Raw genomic sequence first — 12999 nt, 5'->3', positions numbered from 1 at the left:
TTGTGGGCCTTTCTGTCCCAAGTTTAGTCTTCAACAAGTGAAATGCATGCTCAATTGGGTTAAGATCAGGTGACTGACTTGGCCATTCAAGAATTTTCCACTTCTTTGCTTTAATAAACTCCTGGGTTGCTTTTTCTGTGTCTTTTGGGTCATTGTCCATCTGTATCATGAAACGCTGCCCAATCAATTTGACTGCATTTTGCTGGATTTGAGCAGACAGTATGTCTCAGAACACCTCAGAATTCATTTGGCTGCTTCTGTCCTGTGTCACATCATCAATAAACACTAGTGTCCCAGTGCCACTGGCCATGCATGCCCATGCAGTCACATTGCCTCCACCGTGTTTTACAGATGATGTGGTATGCTTTGGATAATGAGCTGTTCCACACCTTCTCCATACTTTTTTCTTGCCATCATTCTGGTGTAGGTTGATCTTGGTTTCATCTATCCAAAGAATGTTTTTTCAGAACTGTGCTGGCTATTTTAGATCTTCTTTAGCAAAATCCAATCTAGCCTTTCTATTCTTGAGGCTTATGAGAGGCTTGCACCTTGCAGTGCAACTCTGTATTTACTTTCATGCAGTCTTCTCTTTATGGTAGACTTTGATATCGATACGCCTACCCCCTGGAGAATGTTATTCACTTGGTTGGCTGTTGTGAAGGGGTTTTTCTTCATGGAAATGATTCTATGATCATCCACCACTGTTGTTTTCCGTGGACGCCCAGGTCATTTTGCATTGCTGAGATCACCAGTGCTTGCTTTCTTTCTCAGGATGTACCAAACTTTAGATTTTGCCACTAATATTTTGCCTAATATTATAGCAATTTCTCGGATAGGTTTTTTCTGTTTCTAAGGATGGCTTCTTTCACCTGCATGGAGAGCTCCTTTGACTGCATGTTGTCTGTTCACAGCAAAATATTCCACATGCAAGCACCACACTTCAAATCAACTCCAGGCCTTTTATCTGCTTAATTGATAATGACATAACGACGGACTTGCCAACACCTGCCCATGAAATAGCCTTTGAGTAAATTGTCAATTACTTTGTCTCTGTCCAAATATTTATGGACCTAACTGTAGGCTTAGCCATACTGTTTAAGTGATTTACTCTATTTACTGGAAAGAAGATGGGTAAAAGGCAATTTTGGTAAGAAGATGGGGGCGGACCACACTCTATTGCACAGGGGTAACCCTATATACATCCACAGTTAGATACTCACGGTGTGCTGCCATTTCAATCATATTTTGCAACTTCTTTACATCTTTACAATTCGTAATGTTCAGATCTACAAAGACAGCCATTCTGTAATTCAAGATATAGATGGTCAGGCATTCATAGTCATTTAACATTAAACAGAGTCAGATTATTTAGGCAGCTTCATTAGACAATCTGACAGTTGGCTATTGTGAGGAATTCCTTGACCCTTTCAAGAGCCAGCTACCAAAGAAAGACAAAATACATGATCTGAAAACTGCTTGGGTAGCAAATGAAATTGTATACAAAAAACAAAACACAAAAGTTTTGTCCAACAGAGTATATCCTGTGCTCAACAATAGAGGTTTGACTGCCATGGTTACATAGGTGGAGGGAAAAATCCATGAATGGGATTGGGAGAGTGTGCCCTTATGCCTTTTGTGCTTTTACTGCCTTTTTGCATATTGCAAAAAAAGCAACTTGCCGTTTTCATGCACAGTGGAACATGAATTTAATTTAACTCCCACAATCCCATTCATGGATTTGCACACAACATGTCTAAGACTGGCTTCTTGATTACCAATAAAACCAGAGTTGTATGCAACATGGAACCCTTTCTGGTAAACCAAGCCAACAGTGTGAACAGTTTAAGGGCTGTGACACACGGGGAGATTAGTCACCCGCGACAAGGGAGATTTGTCACAGGCGACTAATCTCCCTGAAATGCCATCCCACCGGCGAAAATGTAAATCGGCGGTGGGATGGCATATGCGGCGCCGCAATTTCCCGAAATTGCGGATATCTCCTCTCAATGCAACTTTCGCGATTTCAGGAAAACGCGGCACCGCGTATGCCATCCCCCCACCGACTAACATTTTCGCCGGTGGGATGGACTTTCGGGGAGATTAGCCGCCCGTGACAAAGGAGATTTTGCGGCGCCGCATATGCCATCCCACCGCCGATTTACATTTTCGCCTGTGGGATGGCATTTCAGGGAGATTAGTCGCCTGTGACAAATCTCCCTTGTCGCGGGTGACTAATCTCCCCGTGTGTCACAGCCCTTAAACTGTTCACACTGTTGGCTTGGTTTACCAGAAAGGGTTCCATGTTGCATACAACTCTGGTTTTATTGGTAATCAAGAAGCCAGTCTTAGACAGTCTAATCTCCCCCATGTGCCACGGCCCTAAAGGTAACTTCTTAAAAACATCTTATTGCATTGCTCTAAGGGCAGTGATACACGGGGAGATTTGTCGCGGGGGACTAATCTCCCTGTGTATCACTGCCCTTAATCTCTTTAGAAACCTCTTAGACCCACCATCTGTTGTAGCTGTGCAATAAAAGTTATTGATTTAGTTGATATATTTAATGATGGTGTTGGATGTTTATTTATGACTGGGTGTTAATATAATAAATTAAACCTGATAAGGAGGCATACATTATAGTGGTTATATGAACTGTTTATTTTATTGGAAACTCCTGTTTGATCAAATAGTTTTTCTGCATGGATCCACATAACCATAAAGCATATATTTGCATTTATAATTTCCTGGAGAACTGTAGCCAACAAAGACTATCAAACATCAAGGAACAAGTTTGATATCAAAATGTTGACAAACAGGTTTGCAAGTCCACCCCTTTATATACTGTTATCTAGCTCAAAAAAGAAGAGAACTGGCAAGAGGTAAGTCCCATTCCTTTACTACATGAACCAGCTCCCTTATTACAATGGCAGTTATGTTGGCAGATAACTAATTTATAACATTTCAATACAATTTACACATGCTTCTTCCAGAGCAAGATGCTGGCCTATACACTGTTAATGTTTGTCCTGCTACTACCAAGAAGCAATTCTAGAGAATGTGGTGAGTGATCAAAATATTGGTTTGTTCTCTTATATCACAGCCTAGGGCCAATGGCACATGCCAGAAATTACCCTTATTTACATTAGCTGTTACTAAGCACAAAAGGCAGTTTTCAAAAAAAAAAAAAAAAAGAAAGAAAATAATGCATGCTTCAGTGTTTTGGGGCTTTGTGTGCACAGTGATAGTGGAATGCAAGCAAAGCTAAAGGTAGGAGGCAAAGACATTAATTCACTGGCAGATATTTATGCTCAGGTGAAAAAAAACGCCAGCAGAAAATAAGCCATGTGTGCCATATATCTAAGGCTCATCGCACACGAGGTGTATTTACCACAGGCTTGTTTCAGATGGAGGGAAGATAATTGCCAGAAAATGTCATATGTTTCAAAGGATACCAGACAAAAACTTGGGTTTTCCCCATAATGATACCTTATTAGTAATTATATCTTATTTCTTTGATTTCCCTATTTAGCACGATTGTTAACATATATTGTAAACAGGATGGAAAGGTTGCTGACATTTGGCAAATGATGAGCTGTTGTCTATCACAAAATTCAGCAAAAACCATTCAATTTAACATAGAACATGCTGCCTACCAAAGTTCCACCTACACGTGTTTAACTGTCAAGCAATTGGACTTTATATGTTCTCTTTTGTGGCCTTGGCATTTGCGAAGGCTTTATGGCACATGCTTCTTGATATGTATTTAATCTACCAGAGACAGGATATCAACTTAAATTTAATGTACCACTATACCCTTATATAAACACAAAGAAGTCCTTCAATCAGTCAATCCTCACACCATATCTTGAGCCTCTTTTAATGGTCATTATTGATTGAATACAAATGTTACCAGTTGTGACTCCTTTTTGGCTCTTTATGTCATTAGAACAAGCTTCAATTTCTGAAAAGAAGCAGAGAATTCTGAACCTTCTGGCATGCTGGACAGAGGATATGGCAGACAACAGCTTCCCAGGCAGTTCAGGAGGCTTTCCAACTGGCAGCTATGGCTATTCATACAGTAGCTGCTTGGAAATCAAGAAGTCAGACCCAGCAGCTAAAGGTAACTCACCAAACTATGTCTGTGCTCATTAACAGTTTTGTGGCAGCACTCAAATGCTAATTTAAGGGAAACCTATCATATACAACTGAAGCAAGTGCAGTAAAATAGAATGTTTCCAGGGCTGTGGAGTCGGAGGCAATTTTGGGTACCTGGAGTCAGAGTCAGCAAAAAATGAACCGACTCCGACTCCCACTAAATTTAAATGGGAATAAAAAAAAAAAAAAAGCAAGTTTAAATGTCCCAATTCACAAACAGTCATAATTAATTACTTCTCTGCTATAACAATAAAGCCCAATGCACGTAGTGCATGAACGAACACGTTGAGTGACCATGAAGCATGCTTTTCATTGACTGTATGCTTCACTAAATGGGACATAACGCACAGTTAAGGTGCGGCAGCTCCACTGCGTCGTGTTCCTCTGTTACAGGGAACCCAATGCCCACTGGGAACCTAGCATAACTCTTACTGATAACTAATTAAGTAAAAAAAATTTGCAGGACTAGAAATACTTGTATATGTGAAGGGAATGGATAGTCAATAGTTTAAGACTGAAGCTTTAAAACATTTGAAAAACTGCTGTAATTCAGCTGTATAGTATAGATAAAATTGTCTATCAGTTTATTATCAGTTCAGTTGTGTTTTAAGTGCGCCTTCCCCCCTGCCCCTTCCTGGATGTATAAAATACATTAGCATATTAAAAACAGAGGAGTCGGAGTCGGAAGTATCAGAAACTGAGGAGTTGGAGTCGGAGAATTTATCTACCGACTCCACAGCCCTGAATGTTTTACTCTCTGCACATATGCTTGTTCGGGATTGCTGCAAGGAGCCCCTGAAAAATCCATCAAAGATTGCTATTTACGAGTTCACACAGAAGGTACCCCATTATCCAAGGTTACCAATTATTTTTACAGGGAGGTACTTGACAGATTGGCAGCAGATTATTTTTAGTATTAGAATTTATAAAGTGTCAACATATTCCCCACAGCTGTTTATGCCTTTCCTTGCCCCTTGTGAGTGGAGAGCTCTTTTATCTGTGTAGTATACTGCCACTTAAACATTGCCTCAGCTCTATGATCCACAATACTCAAAGTGTTAAAATTGAATTTTAAAGAATTTGCTTTTGGCAACTCTGCAACTCTGCTCTGTTCAACATGCTGTCCTACACCAGCCATGTCCCCTAGTTTACCTACTCCAACAATAAGACTAAAGCATACCTAATAATATTTGCATAACCAGAGGGCCACAATAAGTATGCCAGGCTACTTTCATTCAATGGCCTCCCCAGTTTCCAAATTCTTTTGGAACAAAGATATTGGACACACTGAAGTCAACATTCTTGAGCTACACTTTTACGCTTTTTCACGGTGAGGGCAGTGATGTGGTAATGGCAGATTCCGTTAATGCCTTTAAGACAAGCCTGGATGAATTTTTAAACAAGCATAATATCCAAGGCTATTGTGATACTAATATCTACAGTTAGTATTAGTAGTTGTATATATAGTTATGTATGTGTTGGTATAGATTGGTAAGTATAGGTTTGTGTGTGCTGGGTTTACTTGGAAGGGTTGAACTTGATGGACTCTGGTCTGTTTTCAACCCTATGTAACTTTTAGCTTCTTGACTTCAGGAGAAGTCCCTGAATATTTAGGCTATTCTGAGAAACATGGGTGTGTACATCTGAGCGTTCAAAAAATAAATGGAAGTGTGGTTAACAAGCAAGACTAAATATGAGATTTGCTATTGAGCGCCACTCATGAGATTAATAGTTCTAGTGCAAGTATGCAAACAAGCCCACTTATACCGGCCTGAAATCCCTGTTTTAATTATAATTATTTCCACTTACAGATGGCATATACTTGTTAACCACTGAACAAGGGGAGACCTACCAGACTTTCTGCGACATGACAACTAATGGTGGAGGTTGGACTTTGGTGGCCAGTATCCATGAGAATAACCTGTACGGGAAGTGCACTGAGGGAGATCGCTGGTCCTCACAGCAGGGAAACAATATACAAAATCCAGAAGGTGATGGCAACTGGGCAAACTACGCCACCTTTGGTTTACCTGAAGGAGCCACAAGTGATGACTATAAGGTATCTAAACTTAAAAAATTATAGTTTTTTCAACAAGTTCTTGTTGAAATTTACATAAAATGTATAAGAACACTTTTATATTTAAGTGCTATTATTCTACTCCTCCAAAAAAACAAAAACACAGCAACATGGAATCTATTCACTAAAGGTCAAAATGAAATAATGTGTAGATTATCACCGAATATTTGATGGTCGTAACAAACCATTCAGAGTAGTACTCATTTCTGCCTTGAGTGAAGTGTTCTAAAGAACAAGACAGACAAAGTAACTCATTCTAAATATTGTAAGGGAATAATAACAAAAGTGCTATGGGTGGTTATAATGAAACTAGTGGTCAGCGGCTACTAAGCCTTCTTCGGCAAAGCTAAATCAAGCAAACACCTTCATAGGAGCTTAAGATATTAAAGCAATGCAAGTCCCATGCAGAGTAGTTAAATACTGATTATTATGATGATTAGTTTTACATGAATAAAATCTAGTGAAATAAAAGTAATCAGTGAAAAGAAAAGCACCACAAATTATAGAATAGCTGAACCAGAACACATTGGAGAGACCCTGGTTTCCCCTCCAATATCACCAGCCCCTTGTAAACCTAAATCAGCATTAAAGGAGAACTGTAAGAGGCACCGGGAGATCGGCACATGTCCCTCTGGTCTCCTATGGAAGAGCGCGCTCTGGCGCGTACTGGTAAGAGTGCACATGCGCAATAGGGTTGTCGCCTCTCTGTACTGTGCAATGACGTCAGTGGACGCGCTGATGTCACATTTGGCGCCAAATTCAAATGTTAAAAGCACTACTCTGCTTGTTTTCCTTGCCCAAGCTGGTTCCAACGTCCTGGTTCCTAGCTAAGCCCCTTTTATGTCTGAATTACTGGTTTTGACTCCTTACCTAACTTCTGGTTTACGATGCTTTGCCTGACCTCGGCTTTGATTCCCTCTGATCCTTCTGTACTGCGTTTCTGGAGGATAACCTTGGCCGCGAGTAGGATCCTTACTTGCCGCAGAAAGCCCCGGGCCCCATTAACAAAGATAATTACTACATGGCAGCTCAGAAACCAGTACACTTAGCAACAGAATTTAATAACCAGCCCTGTAGCATCAGCTTACATGCCAGCCCAACCTTATTTTCGGTTTGATAATTACAATAACAAAGTTATTTCTCCTTTAAATGTGGTCTTTTAGCATGTTTGTTGTAAGATGCATAATCATATTTTTTCTCCCTTTCCAGAATCCTGGCTATTATGACATTAAGGCCAAGAATGTGGCAGTTTGGCATGTGCCCAATAAGACACCAATGGTTAATTGGAGAAATTCCTCAATTCTGAGATATCGTACACAGAATGGCTTCCTTACTGAAGAGGGAGGAAATCTATTTGAACTTTACAAGGTAAACACATACTTAGCATCATATACACTTTATGTTTGTCGCCATCACACACAAAATTATTGCTTCTCCTTAGAAATACCCTGTGAAATATGGCATTGGAAAATGCCTTGGGGACAATGGACCTGCTGTGCCTGTAGTCTATGACTGTGGCAACGCTGAGAAGACAGCATCTCTCTACTCCCCATTTGGAAAGAGTAAGTCCTTGTGTAAAAAAAAAAAAAAATACATGATATTTACAATATGTACACTGGAAGCAGATCTGTAGTATTGTTTGTGTTTCTCTCTTATACAGATGAATTTACCGCAGGCTTTGTCCAGTTTCGAGTTATTAATACTGAGGGAGCTTCACTTGCACTTTGCTCAGGAGTGAAGGTGAAAGGCTGCAATGTGGAGCATGTAAGTCATATATTTAATAGTATCAATATATTATGAACAGATGATATTGTTTTAAATACACAAGAAACTGGATTATCCAGAAAATCTATCTTTATAAATACTGGTTACTGGTGTATTGTACAAGTATGGGACCAGTTACCCAGAATGCTAGGGGCCTGGTGTTTCCTGGACAATGGGTCTTTCTGCAATTTGATTCTCCATACCTAAAGTCTACTAGAAAATTATTTAACCATTAAATATACCCAATAGGATTGTTTTGTTTGCTCATGAGCAACAGGAAATATTTTTGTCAGTCTCACTTTAAAGCAGGGGCACCCAGATTTACTGTGGGGTCTACATATCTCACGAACACGGGGTGTGTTTTGTAATCCTAAAGCTCATGTGGTGCCAGGGCCAACATAAGGAATCACGGGGGCCCAAACACCTATGCTAGCAAGGCGCTTCCCTTCAGGGCCCTCAAATTCTTAACCCACTGGTCACATGGGCCCTGCCTACAAGTACAATGTGGCCCCAATGGGCCAATGTGCATGCATGACCATGACCCATTCACGTCACATTATGTCCATAAAACTCATTCCTGCGCCACCCAACCCCCACCCACATGCTTTGCCCCCTCTGTGCCACATGAATCACATTTGTACATCTCTTGGGGTGACCTTCGCCAGAGGAGCCCTGACTGCAGAACCCCTTTGACATTGACAACAATGCATTCAGTTTCAATGGAAAAATGTTTTATAGCAATCTAATTATGAACTGCTGGCTCTGATAGCTCACACAATGTTGCAAGACAGACTTGGGAGAGGACTGACCCATTTGTACCTTTCAGCACTGTATTGGAGGAGGCGGTTACATCCCTGAGGGAAACCCCAGACAGTGTGGAGACTTTGCAGCCTTAGATTGGGATGGGTACTCGACCCACGCAGGATGGAGTGCAAGCAAGGAGATGACTGAAGCAACCCTACTGTTGTTCTACCTTTAATCTGGAGGTGAAAAAGCTTATAAACACCCTACTGTTATTAAACCAATACTAACACATGCCTTTTAATGACTGGAGTCCATTGTGTCCATATCAGTTCCAAAAGAAGTCTGCGATATTGTTATATTTTTTACTGGGGAAATATTACTGTCTAAAGGAGAACTGCATTGCCCACAGCCCACATGACTGTCAGTAAAAAGGAGGAGTAGGGATTTAAAAGCAAAGGCCTTTGTACTGACAACTCCTAACATTGCTTTAGGCTAACTGCACACTGAGGGGCATTTTCATCAAGCCGTGTAAAATGACTGATACCTAAAAAAAAATAAACTGTAAAATAAATGTGCTAGCTATTAAATGAGAAGGAAAGGCTTAATTACTAAGGGGTGCCAAATGTTAGCCACCCCCCGTGATTAAAAATGGCTTACCTGAAACCCCTGGGGTAAATGCAGGCGAGCGATCCTTTTCCTTCCTTCTCCTTTTGCAGCAATCTCGGACCTGCGCATGTGCAGCTGAGCGTAAAGGCCAGCTTTTTTTGTTACAGTTCGGCATTTTACTCGACTGCTTATGAGTGAAGAACAAAGGCGGAAAAGAAATGCTTGCCCGCATACCCCCAGGCTGGAGAGAAAACTGCAGCGGGCATTTTTCCTCCTTCTGGCTTCCCACATGCACAGTTTCTGGTAAACAATTACAAAAATTAGGGGGCTCCCCCCAGTGATTGTAACTTTCCTTCTCCTTTAAAAAGTGTTATTTCATAATTCATGATTTAACTCACCATTTTTGGAATCAACAGGCAGAATAGTTAATAGGTCTGTGTAGTCATTTACTCCAGAAACATATGCCATTATTTTACTCCAAAGTAGTTTAATTTCTCAACTATTTAATTGCACTATTTAAGTGTGTATTTGGATTTAAACCATCATTTTCCTACAGTGGACTAGCTGAGTAAAATGTGGTGAAAAAAAGCAGTATTTTTACACCAGAATTTTACTCTCACGTTCACTGCACAGCTTGAAACATTTTACACAGTGTAGCAAAGAATTAAAAGTGGTGTATTCTTACTTTTTATCCCACACTTTGATAAACAAGCCCCTAAGCATTTGGACCTGGAAAAATGCAAAATGTGTCACCTATGGCAAACCTTTTGGTAACATGTGGACCACCATTTAAAGATGTTGCCGTATATTTCTATAGAAAAATATGGCAAGTACATAGAGGTATTTTGACTGAGATTCTCTTCCACCTGAGCAAATGATGTGAGGTTACTCATTATCATATCCCCATAAAAGTAAAGCATAAGCCTTGCATTATAGCACCATACATACCCTCACCATCATCAACCATTTCCAACAAGATCACTTCCTTTAGAGATCTGCCTGCTACCTCCCAGACCACATTGTCTGCCCCTTTACCAATTACCTTTTGCACAGCAGAGTTGGCAGCGTGCCCAAGCTCTCTGGCACTAATCACTGAACAGAATCACATGCTCTTGGTTGGCAATCACCTTGAGGGACACTGGATGCCAGATGTGACACGGCCAAATATGGCACTCGCCAACCTCGCAGTGCTGCTTTTCTCAAAGAGGTATAGGAGAAAAGAGCAGATTGGGTGGGCACAGGTGGGCTTGTGAAGGGAGTGAACTTATTGGAAATGGGAGGGGGAGGTTTGTTCACCTTTTTGAATTTTTAAAACATTTTAGTTGTAATATTGGTGTGCAGGCAGCCATCTCAGTGCATTGTTTCTGAGTCTGAGCTTTCAGGCATGCCACTCCAATGTAACTGGAGGAGTCCCAAGCCGGAACTTGCATTTCTCACTATTTAGTGCTATTCTGATATCTACTGGGAGCTGCTATCTTGCTCCCTTTCCATTGTTCTGCTGATCGGCTGCTGGGAGGGGGGCTATATCACTCCAACTTGCTGCACAAGTTTATCAACAGCACAGCACATGGCTGTGGCACCCTGGGGAAAGACTAATATGGCTAGCCCCATGTCAAATTTCAGAATTAAATATAACAAAAATCTGTTTGTCTTTTTAAAAAACAGACTTCAATGCAGGATTCTGCTGGAGAAGCTCTATTAACTGATGGGTTTTGAAAAAAAAAAAAAAAAAAAAAAAAAACACACAAAACATGTTTTCCCATTACATTATTAATTTAAAAAGAAAAAGCAAATCACCACAGTGCAAACAGTATAATGTACCATGGGAAACTGAATAACACAGAATCATACCTGCTTTCTAATGGGCTTCCCCCATACTCTGCAATAAATTTAAAAGCGTCAGGCCCTTTTCACTTCATTGCTGGATGGTAACTAGCTTAAACCTGGGGTATATTTTCACACTTTCTTGTGTAGCCCAAGCTAAGATAGGGGGGCCATCATTAACTTGAACTTGGGTGGGCTGGTCATTTTCTCTGCAGTTGGGTTGTATATAACATCCTATAGTTAGTTTCTCAGTTGAACCCCTTACTTTCTTTTGTGCTTCTTTTCAGTTTTTACGATTCTGATGTAATGCAACAAGAAGATTCAATCTAGTAACCACCATATGACTATACAACCCAGAAGTAGTTTAAGCACCGAAAGGCTCTAAAAAGAAAATACAAATAATATATTAGTAGCCATGTAATTGGCAATTACTGTAGGTCTACTTTCACGACAAGCCTCCTTTGTCAAAACCTGCTTTCTATGTTTCTTTACCATTTCTGTATAAGCCCAGCTCCCTCCTTATAATTTCTTCTCCCTATATATATATGTTTATCTCTTTTTTTCATCATACTCTCACAGGACAATTTGATTGTTGTTCAATTTAATGAAAACAAAGGTATAAAATTAAAAGCAATGCTTAAGTCTTTATCAATGCTCCCTATTATACTAGAAATAATTTATAACATCTAGAGTAACAATCTGCTACCTTCATACATCTGTTCACTTGTGTTTTTAAATATTCATAGATGTCCCCACTGTTCCTAACAAAGCCAGTGATGTACAGTATGTCACCTTAACCCTTCTCTTTTGCAGCTTCTTATCCCTAAAATGCCATCCCTGACTTTCATGGTACGGACATTTTACATCATATTAGTACTAGTAATTGTTTCAGCCCTGGCACTTATGCCCCCGCTATAAATGTGTGTGTGCATGTAAGCTCCCTGCACACTTAGGTCTCTGACACAAAGGGGGCAGATTTATCAAAATGTCAGATTCATTCCAATGGGATTTTTAGAAGCATATTTATCAGATGGTGAATTTTTTTTACCCATTGATAAATATGCTTCTAAAAATCCCATAGGAATGAATAGAAATGTGATGAATTTTTCTGTGGTGAGCTCTAACATTACGGTTTGATAAATCTGCCCCATGGAGTTTATAAGTGCAATGTTCCACATCACAGTAACGGCGGAGTTATCTTACTAGTTTGTACACACAGGAGAGAATGCAATTGCTGATCTCTGATACAATTATGCACATTCAATAGTATCAGTGTTTAGTGCCTACATGCTGGGTACACTCCCCTTATAGCATTTAGGGGCCCATTAGTTCCAACATTCCCATACAACATATAGCATAGCCATAGCCACAGCCACGCCCCCAACCTGTCAGTCACATCCATGCCCCACCCCAAATGTCTCATTTTCAAGTAAACAGTGCTTTCTTTATAATTTATAGTTCCCCGGGCTGTGGGTCCTATAGCGCACTATCCATCTCAGCCGGGAAACTGAGAACATGAATTGCAATATACAGGCCCTACAGCAAGCGAATAGTAATGGTTTCATATTGAATCAGACATGTTGCCCACCTAGAAAATGACTGTGTGCACCGCAAGGCTGCATAGATACATACTTTGCTGTAATTGACAAGACTGCTATGATGCTGTTAACAGCTGTCAGTCCTGCGCCACTTAGGAGAGTATCATACCGCCCAATAGTCCCGCTGTAGTTGTAGACCACTGCTTAAAAGACCCGCAATACCAATCACGTGTAGTTCTTTCACTTCTGCCGGACGTCACATCCGGCGTCACTAGTCTCATCTCGCGAGATTG

General features: G+C 40.4%; 2 protein-coding genes across 6 annotated transcripts in view; one reads left to right on the top strand and one right to left on the bottom strand.

The window, feature by feature from the left end:
• The window catches only part of rpp30 (ribonuclease P/MRP 30kDa subunit), a 26290-nt gene extending 13291 nt beyond the window's left edge, over window positions 1-12999 (bottom strand). The window contains exons 1-2 of one of the 4 annotated variants that reach the window (XM_031905090.1): window positions 12801-12999; window positions 1221-1286 (exon numbers count right to left, since the gene is read on the bottom strand). In XM_031905090.1, the coding sequence (XP_031760950.1) occupies window positions 1221-1242 (22 nt within the window). In that variant the 5' untranslated portion in view covers window positions 1243-1286; window positions 12801-12999. Of the gene's footprint in view, window positions 1-1220; window positions 1304-12756 lie in introns of all 4 variants that reach the window. The other 3 variants (XM_012966612.3, XM_031905091.1, NM_001016584.2) reach the window with 3 other exon arrangements.
• On the top strand, window positions 2957-11549 carry LOC100127565 (uncharacterized). Of its 2 annotated transcripts, XM_031904774.1 has the most exons (8): window positions 2957-3058; window positions 3945-4118; window positions 5965-6212; window positions 7440-7598; window positions 7672-7792; window positions 7891-7994; window positions 8821-8980; window positions 11456-11549. In XM_031904774.1, the coding sequence occupies exons 1-7, from the start codon at window positions 2995-2997 to the stop codon at window positions 8971-8973; spliced, it is 1023 nt and encodes a 340-aa protein (XP_031760634.1). In that variant the 5' UTR covers window positions 2957-2994; the 3' UTR covers window positions 8974-8980; window positions 11456-11549. The 2 variants fall into 2 exon arrangements, with proteins under 2 accessions (XP_031760634.1, NP_001106404.1); NM_001112933.2 differs by lacking the exon at window positions 11456-11549 and having other exon boundaries at window positions 2987-3058; window positions 8821-9030.

This window comes from Xenopus tropicalis, chromosome 7 (assembly GCF_000004195.4).
Source record: "Xenopus tropicalis strain Nigerian chromosome 7, UCB_Xtro_10.0, whole genome shotgun sequence".
NCBI classification, from domain to species: domain Eukaryota; kingdom Metazoa; phylum Chordata; class Amphibia; order Anura; family Pipidae; genus Xenopus; species Xenopus tropicalis.
This window is presented reverse-complemented; position numbering and strand designations above follow the sequence as displayed.

Excerpts from the sequence above, each read along its gene's own strand:
- LOC100127565 (XM_031904774.1), top strand. The coding sequence starts at position 2,995 with ATGCTGGCCTATACACTGTTAATGTTTGTCCTGCTACTACCAAGAAGC. Across the intron at positions 3,059-3,944 it reads AAGCAATTCTAGAGAATGTG|AACAAGCTTCAATTTCTGAA; the intron begins GTGAGTGATCAA and ends TTATGTCATTAG. Across the intron at positions 7,995-8,820 it reads AAGGCTGCAATGTGGAGCAT|CACTGTATTGGAGGAGGCGG; the intron begins GTAAGTCATATA and ends TGTACCTTTCAG.